The following is a 21,033-nucleotide window of genomic DNA, read 5'->3' as shown; positions in this document are numbered from 1 at the left end:
TTCATTAACCTAACACCCATGTGCCTTGCCCTGGTGATTGTGAGAACCCACCCCGAGCAATCTGTGCGCCTAGCCCAAACCTCCTCCAGTGGTTTCTCCACACAAGCATCCTGCCTTGGCTCCTTCTGCGGACTTCCCAAAAATCTCTCAGAGGCCCACAAACCGCAAACAAACAGCAGCTGGTCTCAGCGTACCCTGTACCTCTTGCTAAGTGACCCCAAGCCCCGCTCTACTGTTAAGACAAGGGTCTCAAGGTCCCAGCATTTATTACTAAATGCTACTCTCGCTAAATGGCACCCAACTGTAACCTGCGTATAACCAACCGCAAAGAAAAAATTACCCAAATACTGTGTACGAGCAATGGCTAGGCCTCCCTTCAAGGAGTCAGAGCTTCGGGTGTGAGTCCCACCTCCTTTACTAGCTGAAAGTAAATACACCACCCAAGGACAACATCCTGTTCTTGAATAGAACACTCCCACTGGCGAACCTGAGCTCAGTGGCAGAAATGGCAATAGGTCTCTATTCCACCCGATGGTCACAATCCTGGCATAAGCAGTGGCCAGTCTAGGTTTGGAATAAAGCTTCAACTAAGCAGTCACAACCCTGGTACAAGTGGTGGCCAGCTAGCTTCATTTCACAGCATGGCCTCTCCCAAGCATCTCCAAACTCAGAGCACAAGGCTACCAACTGCAGATCGCTTCTAGATCTTACTAGGCAGGCCGAAGCCAGATACGAGTGATGGCTCACCTTGGCCCGCACCAGAGTCTCTCCCAAGAGGTCCCAGACCCAACACACCTGATGGTCAGCTTCAGAAGACACCAGAGCATCACCCAACCAGCTCCACAGATGACACACCTAGAGGGCAGACCTCAGTGGCCCAAAGCCCCACTAAAAAGTGACTCCCACTCCCTGGCATCAGCCCCTACTCAACAGCTTGTCCACCCTGGGCATGGCCTGCCTGGACAGCAGTCAGCCTGAGGGCCAATCCCACCCTCAGAATTGACAACAGCAACTAAGGACCAACTACAACAGGAGGGCACACATACCCCACGTAAGAAACACCCGGGAGCTTTCTGCCAATTGAACAGAAAATCAACGGACAGGCTATCCAGAGAGAAGACCAACAAGGAAATGGCAGCTGTAAGTGACACATTAGACCAGATGGACTTAGTTGAGATTTTCAGAGCATTTCATCTTAAAGTAGGAGAATATACGTTCTTTTCAAGTGCTCATGGAACATTTTCCAGAATAGACCACAGGAGAGGCCACAAACCAAGCCTCAATAAATTTAGGAAGATTGGAATCATATGAACCATCTTCTCTGACCACAATGGCATGAACTAGAAATCAATTACAAGAAGAAAAGTGAAAAACAGAGAAACACGTGGAGGCTAAACAACAAACAAAACAGAAACAAACCGACAGACACAGAGACTAAATCGATGGCTGCCAAGTGAGAAGGGGGCTGCGGGGAGGGGTGAGAAAGGTGAGGGATAAGATGCACCCACGGCCAGTTACCAAATAATCACGGGATGCAGAGTGCAGCACAGAGAATACAGGCGACAATGCTGTGATAACCATGTACAGTGTCACATGGGTGCTGGACCCATCAAGGTGACCGACCACTTTGTAAGCGATATAAAGGTCTAATCATTACATTGTTTACTTGAAACTAATATAAAATTATAGATTAACTGTAACGGAAAACTTTTAAGGGAAGATAAAAGAAACAGGATGAATGGGTAAAAATGTAGTATTGTTTCTTTTAAGTCAAACAAACACAGGCTGTGACTTACACCCATCGCTCACCTATTTAAGCTGCTTATCTCTATGCATAAAAATTTCCATCTGCTTTGGAGCAGCCTTCTTAATCTTTTCATTTTCTCCTTCCCAACTACATGAAAAGAAACCAAGATCACCAAGTGCTGTGCACAAAGTCCACAGAGTTGTTTATAAAACAGAGCTACATGCATTTCACTGAACTCAGCCCACTTCTGCAGTCTTCCTATGGCCTGGCCATGATTATATTCTGTGTATGCCTGTAGAGTAGAATGACTGGAATTGTGTTAGTCACAAGTTGTGGAATTTTCATGTTCAAATATCTGTTAAACGTCAGGCACTCTTGCCAATACTTTACAAATGTTCTTTTTCCTCTGCAGCAGACACTATTATCATCACACATCACAGATATCATCGATACTGAAATCGAAGCTCAGAGATGTTACGCACTTTGCTGAAGGACACACAGCTATTACACAGTAGACACAGGATGCTGACTCAAGTTCATGTTGTGAAGACACAATGCGATATTGTCTCATCAAGGATGATAAAGACCATAAAACCATCTCTCTGAGGGCCATTCCCTTAAAAAATCTCTACTTTTTAGGGGAAACAGAACTGTCATCAAATATTCATTGCATAAGTGCTAAGTTTAATATGCATATCTGGGGTACAGGGGAGATCAGTGAGTGTGCCTGAAGAAGACCAAGGAAAGCTTTATGGGTGACACATACTCTACAGCAACTTCAGTGGAATCGTTAGCACTCAGCTCCCTTTAGATGTTGCAAGCATCTGACCTTCCATTCCTCATCTCCTCCAGATACTGTATTTTCCTGGTTTCCCTCCGGTCCCTCCAGTGGAAGCCCTTCTTCCTCTGCCCATCCCTTAAACGCTGAGTCCAGAGTCTACTTGGCACTCTCCAGTCCATTCACTCCAATTCCCTCCCCTCCCCACCTCGTCCACCAAGCAATTGGAATACCAGCTAAATGCGAATGACTCCCAAATCTGCATCTTCAGCTCAGATCACTCCTGTGTTTCAGACACAGGAGATTCCTACTCAAAAGTCTCAATTACACAGCTCCTCGCATGCAAAGGTCCTTTAAGACAGTATGAGACTTCACACTTAAAGGTCACGAACCAGCCCAATGACCTGTTCCTCATCATGTGCTGTAGGTCTCTGAAGGGCAGAACAATCTATGGGTGAGAGAATCACAGGTGGTTACTTCCTGCTTTCTGCTTCAAGGGCCAATGCAAGTATTTACTGACTTTGAAAACAGTCAGGTCCTTCAGCAGTGTACTTGGGAGCGCATTCCTTGCATCAGTTCCAACACGCCCTTGAAGAACAAGGGATGGGGGACCAAAGGCAGTTTAGGAAAGTCGAGAAGCCTGAGCCCTTTAACAGACTTGATATTCTTTTCAGTATAATTTTAAAAATAAAAACTAAATGAAAAATATTCTTTGACCTACAAATGAACTGAGAGATGAAAGCATTGTTTAGGCCTGAAACAAAAACCTGAAAGCTCAAAAAAAAAAAAAAAGGTATTACCTGTCATAGAGGTCACCAGAACCACTAGAAAGGTAAGACTGACTCAGAAGAAACCGCTTTAAAAGCACGGCTTGGCTTGCAGGTAACATCAGTCTTAAAAGTGGACAGTAAAAATAATTGAGGAAAAAAAATAGGCTACAGAAAAACGGGTTAAAGAGACCTAGTAACTTACTTTCTCAAAGAACGAAAGAGGTCAGTGCAAGACCAAGGGAGAAATCACAAGAGCACCCATGGCTGGGAAGCCTGGGCCCCGGGGACGAGGACCTAGCCTCCCCTCTGGAAAAAGAAACAGGTCCGAGGTAGGCAGTGCAGGAAACTCGAAGGGTACAGTGAAAGAGAAAGAGCACGTGACAGCGGCCCTGCAACCCCACGGGGACAGGACCACCTGGATGTTCCGGTCCACGTGGAGAAGCAGTCTGAGTGCAGCTCAAGCACCCCAGTCTCACCTTCGCACCAACTGAAAACAACTGCACTGTTGAGAGCGTGCCCCTGCTTTTACAACATGAATGTTCTTACACGTAGTCCCTCTTCCCGTTTTTTTTTAAAAAACACCTTTCTTTCCTCATTTATCTTAGTGTCTCAGTAATATTAACTTTTAAAAATATACAGCATGTTTCTACAGCAGAAAAAAGAAAGCAGTGGTACGATTCTAGTGACTGAGGAGAGTGAGGAAAATGCAGTGAGAGGAAACTGGGAGGAAGTGGGCAGAGGGCCAGCCCCTGCCCAGCCCCCAGGGATGTGACTTCGTGGGGTCTATGCCACTGTGAGGAAGCACTGACCTCCCACCACACACAGGCTCTTCCATTATTTCAGCAGAAAACTGAAGAACTGTAATTATAATGGGCTTTCCTGGAAGCTATCACACCCACATAACAAGAACAGATATTATGAAAAGAGATCAAAGAAAAAGAAAATATGGGTAGAAAAATCAAATAAATAATAGAAGAAAATTTCCGAGAACTGAGGGACACAAATTTCTAGAATGACAGGTTCTACTGAGTCCATCATCATAATATTCCACCACACCAGAGGCAGAGAATATCCTCAAAGCTTCCAGTGAAGAAAAAGGAAAAAACCAACAAAATAAGGTCACATAAAAAGGATTTGAATCACTGTGCATCTAGCGCAATCACAGAAATAGAAACAAACAATGCTTTCAAAATTCTTAGGGAAAGTTATTTTCACCCCAGAATTCTATAACATTTCAAACTGTCAAGCAAGTCTGTGGGCAAAATAAAGTCATTAAAGTCATTCAAGTACTTCTTAGTATGTAAGGATGTACACCAAGAAATGGGACAACACGGTGCTGGCCTAGGAGGGGCGCAGAGGCAAGCTGCTGTATTGCATTTGGGGCATAGTTCTTGATAGAAGAGTGAAGGGAGGAGGAGGAAGATACTGGGCTCCCAGAAAAAAGTGGAAGTGAAGCAACTGAGGTCACAGAAAATGTTACTGGTAAGAATGTGACAAATATTTTGAAGCATGTGGGAAAAAATCTGCAGTAGATATTTGGGAAAAAATTTGCAGTAAATATGTGGAGGGAAAAAAATCAGGCAAAGGTCAACTAAACACAATGAAGAATATCTGGCAGAGGTATAAACACATCAAAACGGCCTGTTTTAACCAAAAATTACAACAGAGCCGTGGTAGGGGTGGAGGATGTGGAAAGGGAGAGAAGTGGTGGGAAGAACTAAGTCCTGATCTATTTACCACAGCAGGAAATCAAAAGGTCAAACAATGGGGGGCAGAGAACAGAGAACACCACTGACATAGCAGAGGAGTCAGAAATCAGAAGGTAACACCTGCAGAAAGAGGGAAACAACTGACTGCTTGCCTCTAGGAGATGAGACCATGCGGCGAGAAGGACAGAGGGAATGGTTTCTGGGTTTTTTCCCACTATAAGTCGTTTAATACTGACTTTAAACCATACATGAATTACTTTGATAAAAAAACAAAGTAAGCCCTGAACAGTGTGGCTCAGTTGGTTGAGCTTCTTTCTGCAAAGTGTAGGGTCACTGGTTCGATTCCCCATCACAGCGCTTGCCTGGGTTGCGGGTTGGGCCCCCAAGTTGGGGCACATGTGGAATGGATGTTCCTCATGTCAATGTCTCCCTCTCCTTCTCCCTCCCTTCCCCCCTCTCTGAAAAATAAATAGCCCCGGCTGGTTGTGGCTCAGTAGATTGAGTGCCGGCCTGAGAACCAAAGGGTGGCCAGTTTGATTCTCTGTTGGGGCACATGCCTGGGTTGCCGGCCAGGTCCCCAGTAGGGGCTGCACAATAGGCAACCACACACTGATGTTCCTCTCCTTCTCTCCTTCCCTTCCCCTCTCTCTAAAACTAAATAAATAAAATCTTTTTTTAAAATAAAATCTTTCAAAAAAATAAAACAGGAGAAACAGCAACATTTAAAATTTGCCATTTTTCTCTATATTTTTAAGTAACCTTACCTTCTATGTGATATATTCATAAACAAAAGAACTGTCAGCCCAGGCCCCCAGGGTGCTTGCTGAGCAGGAAAGGGTGAGGCAAACTGGTCCCTGGGCCCTAACTCACAATTCAGAGTCACCACGTCCAGAGGAGAGATCTATAGATTTAAAGGCATCTCTGGTGATTCTTATTCACTGGGGAAATGTTAACTAGTAGGTTAACCCAAGATACTCGCTATAGTGCCTAAGAATAAAAACACTGGTAGTTTTTCTGGAGAAGGAACTTGTAGGTTTTGTTGTTTATATGTCCTAAGAAAAATTTGAAGAATTAAAAGTCTTTGCTTGGTATCACAGGAGTCTTAGCCTGTACTGGGAACAGTAAACTCAGCATAGATCTGGTTTTCCAAACCAGTTAACAGCAGCTCAGGTCTCCTCAAAACAGCTCCTGGAAGTTAATGTCAGTAAATTCACTTATCATTAAAGTCAACACAGCATGCTCCACTCACTGACAATTAAAACATAGCAATCCATACCTGTAGCTTGTTTAAAATTTCAAGTCATCAAAGAATAGGTTTATTCAATTTAAGCAACTAGATGTTGCAAATGTCTTCTTGAATTTCTCTAGGGATCCTGATATCCTCTGGCTTTTAACCACCACATGGTGAATATCCCTCAGTTTTCCATTGCTCATGTTCTGGAAACATGGACTCCATGTTCACCCTTCTGGTGTGTGTGCCTCTTCCCATAATATGTCCTGGTCATCTTCATTAATATAAATGCCACAAACACACAGCTCTTTGTAATCTTGAAAATGCTCTAATGTAATGGTCTTATTTTATATTCATGAAATGCTACTAACAATTTGAGTGTCTGCTACATCCTAGGCATCACATACATTTCTCTCGTGGCTCATCACAGCACTCTTACTAGATACGTGTTATTAATTCCACTGATCCTATGAAGAAACAGGCTGAGGTGCAGTCACGCGAGGACTAGGGACTGCCCCAGCTTCCAGGCCGGCTGCCTTCTGGGGGCTGCCTGCAGGTCTCCTCCAGGAATCGACAATCGTTTCCACACGTGCTGTGATATGAAAAAGTTTGGGAAGTACTAGTTTAAGCTACACCTGCTCTGATTTATTACTCAAAAACTGAATAGAAATACAATGAGGAGCATTAGTATAACAGAATATCTGCTATTAGTATAGCAGAATATGCTGGTATGGGGAAAAGGACAGCTGTGTTATAGGTCTATGCCATTGATTTCTAATAGTTAAAAAAATTTTTTTATTGATTGATCTGAGAGAGAGAGAGATAGGTATTGCTTTGTTGTTCCACTTATTTATGCATTCATTGGCTGATTCTTGGATGAGCCCTGCCAGGGATCGAACACATAACCTTTGTGTATCAGGACAATGCTCTGCCCAGCCAGGGCTCTAATTTTTTTTTTCTGTCTACACTCCCTCTGTCATGCCCTACATAGGACATCTTAAGGTATATTCCAACACCACTCAATAAAAGTAACCTCCAAATATAAATGTTAGCTCACCCAGCAGTAACTTTAAAGTCTGGGGTAAAGAGCAGAATCCTGGTTCCCCATGCCCGTGCTAAATGCATTTAAAGGATGTTTGAAGTAAATTCTACTTGTTTAGAAGGAAAAGTACTTAAGTGTTAGTGGAAAAGCTTTATAAAATGAAGCTTAGAGTTGGAAGGATCTTTTTCACAAGACAAAAAAAATTGAAGCCCAGATTATTCAAGTTCACAAGCAGCTGGACTGGGACTAGTCCCCAGATCTCCCAGCTCCCAACAACTGCACCTTCTAGGTCCAGCGAGCCCCGCCTAATCGCTTCTCTGGCTCTTTCTGAAACCATAAAACAATGTCTAAGTACTTCCTGCTCTTCAGGGAGACTGAGCTGCTGGTTAATCTACAACTTGCAAATCATTGTTCAAGAAGACAGAATTTAATCTTGTGCCATTAGTTAAACTTAAATTTGTGATATTCAAACACAAGTTCCTTTGTTAACCGGTCCTTGTTCCTATCTGTGCAATTAAAATGTAGCTTTGTTTTTGTTTAGGTCAGGAAATACCCTTAAAAATGAATAAGTTCTTTATATTGTTATTTTGGGGGCACTTGACATTATGATACACCAAAATCTTATGGATCGTGGTTGCCAGAGGGGAAGAGGGTAAAGGAGGGCAAATACACGGTGATGGAAGGAGGCCAGACCTCAGGTGATGAGCACACAACAGAGTGCACAGGTGCATTAAAAAACTGTGCACCGGATATTTGTTATTAACCACAGTTACCCCAATAAACAAAATTTTTTAAAATGTAAGTATGCCATGTTTCAACTCTATAAAAATGAAGAGACCACAAACAGAATTTTCTTCCTTGTACTGAACAAACAATCCAGATGAAGAATCCTCAACGAAAGAAAGAACGTGAGATGGGTGCAGAAGTGGGAGAAATAAACTGCCTAAGATAGGATCACCTGAGTGAGGAAGGAAGCAACAGAGCATTAAAAATAAACAAAAGCAGACATTGTATTTGCATAAATTCTTGTACACTTAGAGAGCAGCTACTTTTAATCACCAAGTGCCTGGACTCATAGAAACATTGAGGAAGTTGCAACTTCTGTACCCATATTGGCTAAAACTGTACTGTGATGCCAAGGAAACAAAGACTTTGAATTCTTCAAATTTTTCTTGCAACAGGAAAAACCTAGAAGATCCTCCTCCATAAAAAAGTGACCAGTGTTTTTATTCTTCGGCTCTGCAGTGTGTTCTTGGGTTAAACTGAAACCCAAGAACACAAGCTCTGTGTCCCTAGCGATGACATCGGAGTTGGTTCTTCATTCTGTTTCCTGCCACAGAAGGCCAATTCTGCAAGAACAGCTACCATTTCTTCAATGCCATTAAGGAAAGATGAAGGCAAAAATAGGTTTTCCTGGCCCCCACAAAACCATGAAAGTACTATACCCAAAATGGTAACTAGAATTAATGCAGTGATATAAATTAAAATCCCTAAGTCCAAATTTCAGAGTCCTTGGAAAAGAGGCTTCATGTACCCAAGTAATACACATTGTGACTTTTCACTGAAATTAAAACCTGGGTCAGGGGCATACAAGTAAAAGGCAGTCATTCTTGTAGGGTAGAACCTCTCGACTTTCACAGATCTATGTCTTGCCTGTGAATTTGTGGGTGGGGTGTGTGGACAGGAGAGAAAGAAGTAGTTTCCCAAACTCACTCACAATTGTCTGCAATTCTACCCCAATCACCTATCTTACTACAGAAACATACACACACCATCTTTCCCACTCTTTACAAATAGTTACTCCCACCTCCATTCTTCAGGTCAAAAAAGCGACAGAACTAAGACAAATCAGAATGTTCAGACATACCTAACGCATGTCTCCGATGCACTTCCTCCAATGAACATCTGTGAGGTTCCAGTGCCAGACGTGGGAATAAACAAATGAATGGGTCCTTAAGGGACCCACAGTTCAACAGCAGCAGCCAATGGTGCCTCTTGACTTGTACAACTCGAAATCAATTCTAACTCAAACGACAGGTCAGTGTAGGGAGAAAAGACCCCGGAATGAAGCATAATGGTCTCCTATCGTCTGCCTGGACTGCGGCATCCTAGCGGGTTTCCCTGATACCAAAGCCCTTTGCTTTGCTTTTCAATCTGTCCCGCATTCATCTGCCAGGTTCATTTCTAGAATTCCCCTTGCAAGGAGTCTCTCTTCTGTTCAAGAAGCTCTAAAGACTCCTCACTACTTATCACATCTAATTCAAAGTCTTCAACTTAAAGTCGTTTACAGCCTAGCTCCACTTACCTGTTTTTGGAGGGCTGGCAGGCAAACCTACTTCTACGACCAGCTCTAACTCCTCATGTAGCCTTCCTTCTAAGCAGCCTTAAGAAATTGTTTCCTCTTTACGGATCCAACATTTTTCACAACTCGGCAACGGCTTTCTTCTTAACGAACGGCAGGTACGTTCCGCGGTATTTTTAACATTACCATCCCAACCAACGTTCATCTTCACCGAAAGTCGCATGCAGTGCGGTCACCGGGGGTCCCAACATTACGTTTAGGAAAAGAAGAAGAGAGGAGGGTTTGGGGCGATTGCAAAGCATGGAAGGGAGCGTGAAGGAACAGACGGGAAAGTCGATGCTCCGTGCTCTCAACCTTTTCTTCGCAAGGAGTCCCAGAGAAAAAGGGTAGGCAGGGGGAGGGGAGGCTACAAGAAATGAACTCTTCGCAAAGGGCAGAAAAAACTCAAGGGGTTCCCTAGGTAGGAAATCGGACCGGGGACCCCCGGATAACGCGAGGGCTCTCCGTCATCCCAGGGGGAGGACAGGTTACCACGTATAACAAAGAGGCTGGGAGTCGGAAGGTGACAAGAGATCCGGGCATCTCCGCAGATCGAGCGGCAAGCAAATGGACACGAACGGACGGGACGCGTTCCCCGGGACCGGTCAAACTCCGGGAACCTGGCTGCCAAGATGCGCGAGCCGGCGCCTGAGGAGGCTCCGGGTCGAGCGTTTGAGGGCATCGCTCTGCGGGGGCGGAGGGGGTTTGGGGTGGGTTCTCTTCCACAGGGAAATACGGCCTCCCAGGGCAGAGCTCTCCGACACAAAGACCGTGGGACGTGAAGTTAACGCTTGAAGAGCCGGCATTTCCCAACCCCAGCCGCGCTCACCAACACACTCACCCGGACCGCTCCAGACGCTGCCGCTCTAACTGCAGTTAACCGCGCGCAGGCGCACTTAGCTTGCACGGCCACGTGACTAGGACCGCGAGTCCCACCCCTCCCCCTCCTCCCCGCCCCCCGCCCTCCAGCCCCTCGGCTCCCAGGCCCCAGCCTGGACCCACGTGAGTCGCTCAGCCGCCCAAACCGCCTCCCAAGTCAGGTGGTCTTGCCTTGCCCCGCCCTCGTCATCAAGATGGTGGCGCCCAGCTGTCCCGCGCGGCCCCTCTGGGTTTGGGGCTCCGGGCAGCGTGTGGGGAGTCTCCTCTCTCTCCTCTTTAAGCCATTTTGTACCGCAGCTGCTGCCTCTAGGCCTCTGGATGCCCAGCAGTTAGCGGAGAGGCTCCGAGCCCAGAAACAGGAACAAAAGAACAAGGGGCCGGTGAGTCCGGAGTGAAAGACTCCAGCTCCCATGAGACTGCGCTCAGTGGCGAGGAGTGAGGTGGGGAGGGTCGTGTGAGACCTCGCTAGTGTACGTCCGGGTCCGCAGTGGGAGAATGGGGGCTGGCGGAGCACGTGGAGGAAGTGGTTTGAGGAGTAGGGTGTTACTGCGGGCTCGGTGCTAAGTACTCCCACCCTCAAATTACTCGGGAAGGGGCGAGTCGAATGCAAAGATACAGTGACTCCCTCCCTGCTCAGATTCTTACCCAGACTTATGGAGGGCCTTCCCCACCAGGCATCTCTCATCGCTATTTCTCTTCCCGGTAGGTGCCCACAAACTCCGTCCAGCGGAGAGTGCAAGAACTAGTGCGGTTCACACAGCAGCTGCAGCGAGTCCACCCCAACGTGCTCGCTAAGGCACTGAGGCGAGGGATTGTCCATCAGGACCAGGATCTTGTGGTCATCAATAAACCCTATGGCCTTCCCGTGCATGGTAAGGACCACGGATGAAGGAAGGGGGACCGCTGCCGCTTTTAGCCACAACTGGGAGCAATACTCACACATAGCTTCTGGGGCTCAGAAGCCTTGCGTTCAGAATAATTTCAGTTTTTGTGCACTGTTGTCCTATGTAAGGTACTGTTGAGGATAATGAGATAAGACAGTCCTCACCCTCCTGACGTTTGGCAGTCAGCAGCGGTTTACGGCACATGCTGTGTGCAGACCTCTACAGGGATTGCTGTAGGAGAATATAAAGGCTGTGTGATTTGTCTTTAAGTTATTTTACATCAAAACTGGGAAGGAGGAAATAACATATAAGGAAAAAGTGTAGCCCTTGTGGGTGTGGCTCAATTGGTTGGGCTTAACCCCCCCCCCAGGTGGAAGGGTCCTACCTAGTTGGATTCCTGGTCAGGGCACATGCCTGGGTTGCGCCCAGTCCCCAGTTGGGGCAAGTGCAGGAGGCAACAGATGGATGTTTCTTGCTCACATCAATGTTTCTCTCCCTTTTCTCTCCCTCCTCTCTCCTCTCTAGAATCAATAAAAGGAAAATAAAAAGTTAGAAAAAACATATATGGGGGGGGTGTGTGTTGGAGTATACCCAAACAAACCCTGGGATATCTAGAACTTAATGGACACTAAAATATCTTTGAATAAATGCTGAATGTAGGTGTTAGAGACAGCTGGAGTGAGTCAGGAAGACAGGAAAAAATGCATTTGTGGAAAGAGTTTTGCTGGGGGGAAAGGCATATTTTTGCTGGAAGAAGAATGCTTTTGGGGAAGCTGTGGAGACAGTTGCACATAAAGGCAGCGAATTAGATGTCGCCAAGTGCCTTGTGTGGGTTTGTTTCTCTATTGTTGCTCACAGTAGCTTCTTGCCTTCTCATTTCCCATGAGATAATTACACTACAGATATTTACATCTTATAGATGAGAAGGATTAAGATTAGAAAGATTAAGCAACCTTTCCAAAGTCAATGGCTACTTAGGAGAGTACACAGAGTAGAACCTAGAAATATCTCATCCAAAGCCTCTTAGCTCTTCTGTAGTGCGCCAGGAGGGCCTCATGGTTTTGCATTTCTCACTAGGGTTTACTTAACAAATTCTCCAGCCTTTGTTTATAGAGTAAAATATCAGACCTCCTCATTTTAATTGCTGATTTTATTGTAAGTACATGTACATAAGTAGATTTAAAGAGTGGTTATGCCTGAGGAGAAAGCCCCCTGCGCTAGGACAAAGCTTCTCAAATATAATATGCATGAGTTACTCAGGCATCTTGTTAAGTGCAGATTTTGATTAATAGTGTGGTTGGAGGCCTGAGATGCCTTTCTAGCAAGCTCCTTGGCGTACAGATGTTGCTAGTGCCTGGGCTGCATGTCAGTAATAAGGCTCTAGAGAGCATTGGTAGTTAATCCAGGAAAGGCTTCATTTCCCCAAGTAGTTCTTTGGTGGGATCTTCTTGCGACCACTCAAACCTCTGTCTTTTCCATCCGTAGGTGGCCCTGGGGTCCAGCTCTGCATCAGTGATGTACTACCTGTCCTGGCAAAGATGCTTCACGGCCACAAGGCAGAGCCCCTGCATCTGTGCCACCGGCTGGACAAGGAAACCACAGGCGTGATGGTGTTGGCTTGGGAGAAGGAAGTGGCGCACCAAGTCCAAGAGCTGTTCAGAACCCGTCAGGTGACAAAGAAGTACTGGTACGGAGCCCGCCGGCCGCGGTGAGGGGGTGGAAACGAAGGCAGCCCTTTCTGCTAGTCACGCTCTCCTACAGCAGCAACTCCTGGCGACAAGGCACTGTGCCAGGACCTGTGGGCAGTTAAACGGTATAGGAAACAGAGTTAGTGTTAAAACGTTATTCTACTCTGATAGAGTTGTGGTTCCTAATAATGGCTATACATAAAATCATTGAAAATTAATTGTACAAGTAATACATGATTTTTCTCCTGTGGCAAAATAGTCAAACAACAAAGATGATGCACACTTCTAGAGATTCCACCCACTGTTACCATTTTTGTCCCTTCCCTTAGGGTAGTTTGGTTTTTATTCCTTTGGTCCTTACTCAATATATTTAGGTACGTATGTAGTGTGTACAGTGTGTGTGTGTATCTACAAACATGTATGTGTACATACATGTATCACGTTGTACAGTGTACATCGTACTTTGTTTCTCCTTAACTCTGTGTCTTGGGGAATCCATGTTAGTACATACAGGTTTACCTCCATATTTTTTTTTAACATTTCATTTATTTTTTAGAGAAAGAGGAAGGAAGGGAAAGAAACAGTGATATGTGAGAGAAACATCGATTGGTTACCTCCTGAACGCCCCCACCTGGGGACCTGGCTTACAAGCCAGGCGTGTGCCCTCACCAGGAATCGAACCGGCGACCCTTCAGTTTTCAGGCTGGTACTCAGTCCACTGGGCCACACCAGCCAGGGCTACCTCCCTTTTGTTTAACAGAAGAAAGATACAGGAGCAAAAACGATACCTACTCCTGTCCCCCATGTACTCGATTTCCTTTTCCGGAGGCAGCCACTGTCACTAGTGACTTGCTGCATTCCCAGGGTTTCACCGGGCACGTAGAAGACGCACGTTACAGACGGCAGCATATTTTGAGCTGTTTCGCATCCTGCTTTTGTCATTCGGACAGTGGATCTTGGAGAGCATTCTGTGGTGTAATTTAAAGCCACCTCCTTTTTAATGGCTTTGTAGCATTCCATTGTGTGGATGTATCATAACTGCTTTATTGACAGATTTTTAGGTGACCCCATTTTTTCCAGAACCTACTGCAGAGAATATGTTGAGTCTCTCTTCAGGATGAATCCCCAGAAATGGAATTGCTGAGTGGAGGGGTGCACCCATTTAATGGGTGAGTCCTGCCATCCAGATCGCTCTCCGAAGTGGTCGTGTCAGTTTTTATTCTCACTCGCAGTGGCGAGTGCCCACCTCCTCTTATGCCAGACTGATGCGCTGTTAAATTTTTATTTAATGTTTTAATGTTAAGTAATGTGTTTTACTGATTTTTAAAACGTTAAATTTAAAAATTAAAACATTAAATTTTTACTTAATGTTTTAATGTTAAGTAATGTTTTTTTTACTGATTTTAGAGGGATAGAGGGAAGGGAGAGAGAGAAACATTGATTTATTGTTCCACTCACTTATATATCCATTGGTTGCCTCCTATATGTGCCTGACTGGGGATCGAACTTGCAATCCTGGTGTATCAGGATGGTGCTCTAACCATCTGAGCTACATGGCCAGGCCCATTGTGTTTTTAAAAGGTTTGCCAGTCGGACAGGTGAAAAAAGGGGAAGGAGTATTTTATTTTCAGTTTCTCTGTGAACTTTTGACACTGACTTTTTCAGGTTTATTGTCTGTTTTGAGTTTCCCTTTCTGTAAGCAGACTGTTTTCTTTGCCCATTTTCTTTTGGGTTGTTCGTCATTTTCTGTTTGATTTGTAACTGTTCTTTTTGTATTTTGGGTGAGGTAATGCATGTGAAGTGTTGAACACAGTACCAAGCTCACAGTAAAAGCTGAAGTTAGGAAAACCAAGACTATTATCATGTGTGCAAGCAATCAAAATGTAAGTCTATAGAAAAATTGTTATCTTGTTTGAATATTCTTCATGAACATCCAGAATTGGTGACCATTCTCAGGGATAAGGCTCACAGAGGGGTTGAAGTCCATTGGTCGGGTCGTGATGAAGGAAGGGGTTTGATTGACAAGATGAAGAACGGCGTTCTAGGTGGTGGGAGCGGCGCATGCAAAGGTGAGGCACGCAGTCTGGTCTGCGGTGGCCGGTGGTGGAGGTAGACTGAAAAGGTAGGCTGGAACTTAGTTAATGATGGCCTTACCTGCCAGGTGCAGGAAGTAGAAGTTAAAAGTGGAACACAGTAGGAACAATTAGCTTTTGCTGATAGCGACTTGTTACGTTATAGGTATTGGGTTGAACCTTCCCAGCAGACTCTGAATTCCTTGAGAGCAGGGATTTTTGTCTTGTTCATCTGTGTAGAATCAGTGCCTCTCCGAATCAGTGCCTGTTCACATTTGGTAAACATTTACTGTCTGACCACTTTGGAGCAGTGATGTTCGGCGATCAGGAAGGGTGATAGAGCAGTCACAACCCAGTCGAGGGTGATAAAATACACCAGCTAGCAGCCCACACCCAGACCAGCCCACAGTGGGGTGTCCAGGATGGGAAGCATTACATCCAAGTGGGTGTTTCACAGCGTGGTCGGTGGTGCTGTGGCAGGCCACCTGGTCCCGGAGAAGGACTGCTCTGATTGACCTGGAAAGACATGGCTATCAGGTCTTCTGCCTGTTGTGACGCAATGACACGAGGCCTCCCACAGGAGTGATTCTGAGTGAGTCACTGAGTTGCTATGGCTTCTGTGACATCTTTGGACTCAGCCCCTCCCTGGTTATCTGCCTGGCAAACAGGGCAGGGACAGTCGTGTGAATTTTGTTCGTTCATTCATTTATTTTTTTATTTATGTCACATGTGATCAGAACTTACCCTCTTTTATTATTTAAAAAAGAAAAACAGGATGCAAAAATCGTATTACTCTAATTTTACTTTAAATTATACATACTCATTTTTAATGATTGGCGTGAAAGACCACATTGTTAATATAATTTTTCTCCCCAAATATTCTGCAGTTAACACCTATTAGTTTAGGAGTAAAAAAGATACGTTTATAAGAGTAGTTATCTAGCTCTAAGGCTAAGCACTGCACCAAGAGACTTTTTGGAACCCTCAGACCTTAGGAACTGACCACAGTGGGTCCTCCATAAAAACCTGTAAGTAGCCAAACCCGGAGAGTGCCTCACTCACCTCTGTGGCCTAAGCAAGGGTCTCTGTCACCACAGGGCTGTCACCGTGCGTGTCCCGGTGCCCGCGGCAGGAGTCGTGGATATCCCCATCATCGAGAAGGAGGTGTCAGGACAGCAGCAGCACCATAAGGTGGGTGAGCTGGCCTGGAGGGAGGGGCTTTTTGCTTGTCCCATGAAATCACATCTTGGTATCTTTGGCTTCAGATGACGCTGTCCCCGAGCTACCGCATGGACAACGGGAAGATGGTGAGAGTGCGGACTAGCCGGAACGCACACGTGGCTGTGACTCAGTACCAGGTGCTGAGCAGCACGGCCTCCTCCGCCCTCTTGGAGCTCCAGCCTATTACTGGTGAGAGGGCCACCCTCCCCGGTGGGAGGGGCCGCCATTCTGCACTGTGTCCCAGTGGTGCCGAGCTGCACCCTGGCCTCGGGCTGGGCGCTGCTGCTCAGAGCAGCTGTCGTTTGAGAGTGTGCTTCTGGTGCTAATCGGAGGCCGGGAGCTCCCATAGGGATAATTCTTTAAAACAGTAGGTAGCAGAGGGATATAGTAAATAGTTTGTTTACACTTATTTAAAAATTTGCCAAGTGGTTCCTCAAAAAATTAAGCGCAGAATCACCGTGCAGTCCAGCGGTTCTGCCCCTGGGCGTCTGAGAGAACTGAGCAGTGCGGGGCTTCAGAAATGCCTCTGTGCACTGGAGTTCGCAGCTGTGCTGTTCGCATTGGCTGGGAGGCGAGAACATCCCAGGTGTCCACGGGCAGGCGAGTGGTGAACAGAATGTGGCCCGTCCGTGCAGCAGGGCGTTACTCGGCCTTAAAACAGAAGAAGCTCTGACACCTGCTGCCCCAAGGATGAGCCGTGAGGACGTTAGCCCAGTGAAATGAGCCAGATGCAGAAGGACGGCCAGCACTGGGAGTCCGTCTCTGTGAGGTTCCCAGAGTAGTTGACCTCAGAGAGACACAGTGCTCACCAGGGTCCGGGGGCAGTGGGGGAGAGGGAGGTGGGGCTTAGGGCGGAATGGGGACGGAGTTGCAGTTCAGGGTGATTCAGAATTCCCAGGGCTGGATGGTGGTGACGGCTGCGCAGCAGCGTGGGTGTGCTTACGGCTGTGCACTTAGAAACAGTTCAAGTGCTACATTCTATGTTATGTATATTTTGCCACAGTAAAGGGTAAATGTGCAAAACAAAACTATTTAGTGTGATATAATAAAATTATTTTTAACAAAGCCAGCATGGCAGCGGTAGACACCAAGATGATGGTGATGCTTGCCTACCTCTGTGGGAAGTAGGAACTGTGCGGGGAGGGGGAGCATAGCAGTAATTACAGTGATTGCCTCTTGCAAGCTTAGTGATTGTCGGGTTCATCTTCGTAACTTAATGTAGTTGGGGCTGTGCCAGCTCACGGTGCTTCGATTTAACACGGTGAGAGGCTGATGCCCCCATGACGAGTGGCCAGTGCTGTTTCTGTGGCCACTCGTAAGCTCCCCCTCTCTTTTCTAAAGGGATAAAACATCAGCTTCGAGTTCACCTGTCCTTTGGGCTGGACTGCCCCATCCTTGGCGACCACAAGTACTCCGACTGGACCAGGCTGGCCCCCCAGGTAACACGGGTTTCGCTCAGCGTGCAGCAGGCGGAGCAGCCGAACTCGGGCTGTCCCCTTGTGACAGCTGGGAGTGGGTCACAGCAGGCCGAGCTGATGGTCTCTGGACAGGGCACCGCCCCCGTTGCCTGGCCTTCGGAGGGGTTCAGACACAGTCAGCTCCTGTGTTTGGGGGGCTCAGGGTCTCGGCAGAACCTTTCTGCTTCGTGTCACCAGTGTCAGGTGTTGTTCGGAGGCCTCGGGCCGAGGAGGAGGCTTTCGGAAGGCTCAGAGCTGCCTTCCGTGCCGCTGTTAAAGAGCCACCACAGAAACATTCCTGTCTTGGGATGTTCTAGCCCATTCTCTGGAAAGGCCAGAGCGCTGGCAGGTAGAGCATCCCTGGTGAGGCGGACTGCCCTTATACCCAGATCCCAAACCTGTCTGAGACCCGCTCGCTCATAGGGGTGTCAGTGCTGGTCCCTCCCAGGGCAGGGCTTCCGACCTCGCGGTGGTGGGGGTGAGCTGCTGCCGGCACCGCCCTTGACACTGCCTCTTCTCTGCGCAGAAGCTGCCTGCCAGCACTCTGAAGAAGCTGGGCCTGCCGCAGGCCAAGGCCCGCCACGTCCCTCTGCACCTGCACGCCCGCCAGCTGGTCCTGCCTGCCCTGGGGCCCCGGAAGGAGGAGCTCAGCTTGGTCTGCAGGCTTCCTCGCTACTTCGTTCGCTCCCTGGGCCGTCTGGGCCTGGAGGTGCCAAGTCGGGATCAGGTCCCGGACGATGGGGCTGGGCGTCCGGGACCACAGTGAAGGCTGCGGGGCAGCGAGGAGTCTTCGCTCTGTCGGTTGACCCCCCCGCCTTGGGGCAGACTCCGGAGAGCCAGGTGAGGAGCTGAAGAAGTCCGGTGGCCCCGGGCTGTTCCTGGAAACTGAAGTCTGTTATTTGTTGATACTCGAGCCACACTCTGGAAAAACCTGTGGGAAGTCTCCCAGCCTTGGGTTCATCTTGCCAAGCTGGGAGAGAGCCCAGGTCCAGGCAGCGTGGGTCAGAAACTGGAAAAAAAAGAGAACCGCAGCAGAGACTCTAGGACGGGCCATCTTCCTGCAGCAATAAAGTTCTCCGTCTGTCGGGAGGGGTCCTGTGGTGGGAAAGAGCGTGGTGGTGATCTGACTCTCGGGGAGACTCGGAAGCCGTCAGTCCCTCTCCTCATGGAGCTGCAGCGTCTGAGTAAACCCTTTCTCCTCCACGCTCCTCTCAGGTCTTGTAGACATGCAGGTCAGAATTGGGGGACACCCTCCGCACCAGCACAGGAGCCCTGCCGCGCTGCTGGTTGCGGGGCCCGTGAAGGGTGCTCGGTAGCGAGGGAGTCAGGCGGGCATCACAGGCTGGGTGTGAGGTTTGAGAGGAGCACACACGGCCGTCTGAAGTGGGCACTTGCCAGCTCCATCTGGGCATTGCTGTGTGGGAGCAGCTACTCTGATTGTTCTTCAGTCAGGAAGTTGGGGTATTTATGTGAAATTTCCCAGTGTGTTTTGAACTAAATCAGTTTTCAAAAAATCAGTTAGGTACCCAAGCAAGTCATGCTGGATTTGGTCTGCAGGCTGCCTGTTTGCAGTCTGTTTAAAGAGTGGAGCAGAAGTCTGGGGAAAGGTGCCGTCTAGAAGGTTCTGGATCAGGCCCTGGCGGGGTAGGTCAGTTGGTTAGAGCATCGTCCCAACACACCGAGGTTGGGGATTGAATCCCCGGTCAGGGCACGGATGGGAATCAACCAGTGGGCGCATAAATAAGTGGAACAGCAAACCAGTGACTCTCTCCCCTCCCCCCTCCCTCTCCCAGTCAGTAAAAAAGTAAAGTTCTGAATGAGGGGTTGGTGTTTCTGCTGCATGTCCTTTCTGGACTGGGGCCTAGCTTTGCTTAATCTATAAGTGGGGGGCGCTGCCATGATCTAAAGCCGCCTTGTTTTGGAGGCGAGCCTCCTGCCGTTGGGTCTCAGGAAGGAGGTGGCCATGCTGGACAGCAGTGGGGATGGAGACGATCCTGGCCTCCCTGCTCAGCTGTCCTGCCCGCTCCCCTCCTGTTTCTTGCGACCAGGAGGTGCACTTTACTCTGGGCTGACCTGAGAAAAGCTGGAGGGAGAGCAGCTGGGGAAAAGCCCAAGGGCAGCCTTTCTGTGCTCCCCACTGGCCACACAGCTTTGTAAGCCCCGGCCCGGCCCCATTGCTGTTGCAGTGCATGATGGGTTCACCTCCCAAAGCACAGGTGCATGCCCGCATTTGTGTGCGCGAGACTTAAACATTGTGGCCATTGTTTCTACTTCTAGTAAACCGTGCCTCTCCAGATAAAGGTGCAAGCACGTGACACTTAGAAAATAGTGATGACTGACTTGGATTTAGGGAGACAAATGGCCAAGAGGACCCCTGGCCTTATCTATGTTAGGAGAGACCCCAGACACCCAGGGAGCAACCTCAAAGGGCCCAGGCAGCCGGCTGCTTGTACACAAATGTGCTCGCGGTGCCCAGAGCCACGGTGGGGGCTGAGGAGTGAGGATGCCTCTGCCTTTTCCTGAGTTTCTTGGCCTTGCTGGGTGTAGCAGCTGTGTTCAGTCGTTGAGAACATCTGAGAGAACTCCCATCCCCATTGGTGTGGCCTGGGAGGCTGGGGGTACACAGCAAGGGAGGCGGGCCCGTGCCCGAGGGAAATGCTGACCAGAGCCAGCAAAAAGCCTGGATTTGCCATGAAGTCGTGTAATCAGTATGAGGAGATGGTTTTCATTCTTTCTTTCAAGTCCTACATGAACATGATTTTTTAAATATATTTTATTGATTATGCTATTACAGTTGTCCCATTTCCCCCCTTCACTCCCCTCCACTCCCCTCCACCCTGTACACCCTCTCCCACCCACTTCCCCCCCTTTAATCATGTCCATGTGTCATGCTTATGAGTTCTTCAGCTTCTACATTTCTCATACTATTCTTACCCTCCCCCTGTCTATTTCCTACCTACAATCTATGCTACTTATTCTCTGGACCTTTTCCCCCTCTCTCTCCTCCTCCCACTCCTCTGTTGCTAACCCTTGATGTGATCTCCATTTCTGTGGTTCTGTCCCTGTTCTAGTTGTTTGCTTAGTTTCTTTTGGTTTTGCTTTAGGTGTGGTTGTTAATAATTGTGAGTTTGCTGTCCTTTTACTATCCATGTTTTTTTTTAATCTTTTCTTAGATAAGTCCCTTTAAACATTTCATAAAATAAGGGCTTGGTGA

At 47.5% G+C, this 21,033-nt stretch overlaps 1 protein-coding gene and 1 long non-coding RNA gene across 3 annotated transcripts; one reads left to right on the top strand and one right to left on the bottom strand.

Moving 5' to 3' along the window:
- Positions 1-4,216: 4,216 nt before the first annotated feature.
- Positions 4,217-5,318, bottom strand: LOC118497971. Its single transcript, XR_004900492.1, has 2 exons — positions 4,439-5,318; positions 4,217-4,368 (listed from the first exon to the last, which is right to left on the bottom strand). It is a non-coding gene; the product is annotated as an uncharacterized LOC118497971 (long non-coding RNA).
- A 5,209-nt stretch (positions 5,319-10,527) lies between these two features.
- Positions 10,528-20,581, top strand: RPUSD4 (RNA pseudouridine synthase D4). 2 transcript variants are annotated; one of them, XR_004900491.1, is made up of 8 exons: positions 10,593-10,877; positions 11,204-11,369; positions 12,867-13,068; positions 16,239-16,332; positions 16,407-16,551; positions 17,704-17,801; positions 18,346-19,368; positions 19,413-20,581. XR_004900491.1 is itself a non-coding variant. In XM_028529069.2 (7 exons), exons 1-7 carry the CDS (start codon positions 10,692-10,694, stop codon positions 18,583-18,585), a joined length of 1,131 nt encoding a protein of 376 aa, XP_028384870.1. In that variant the 5' UTR covers positions 10,528-10,691; the 3' UTR covers positions 18,586-20,581. The 2 variants fall into 2 exon arrangements, 1 of the variants encoding a protein (XP_028384870.1); XM_028529069.2 differs by having other exon boundaries at positions 10,528-10,877; positions 18,346-20,581.
- The last annotated feature ends 452 nt before the right edge of the window (positions 20,582-21,033 follow it).

This window comes from Phyllostomus discolor, chromosome 13, assembly GCF_004126475.2.
Source record: "Phyllostomus discolor isolate MPI-MPIP mPhyDis1 chromosome 13, mPhyDis1.pri.v3, whole genome shotgun sequence".
NCBI lineage: Eukaryota > Metazoa > Chordata > Mammalia > Chiroptera > Phyllostomidae > Phyllostomus > Phyllostomus discolor.
This window is presented reverse-complemented; position numbering and strand designations above follow the sequence as displayed.

Coding starts and splice junctions, on each gene's coding strand:
- RPUSD4 (XM_028529069.2), top strand. CDS start 10,692: ATGGTGGCGCCCAGCTGTCCCGCGCGGCCCCTCTGGGTTTGGGGCTCC. Junction 10,878..11,203: donor AACAAAAGAACAAGGGGCCG/GTGAGTCCGGAG, acceptor TCTTCCCGGTAG/GTGCCCACAAACTCCGTCCA. Junction 13,069..16,238: donor CAGGTGACAAAGAAGTACTG/GTACGGAGCCCG, acceptor CTGTCACCACAG/GGCTGTCACCGTGCGTGTCC.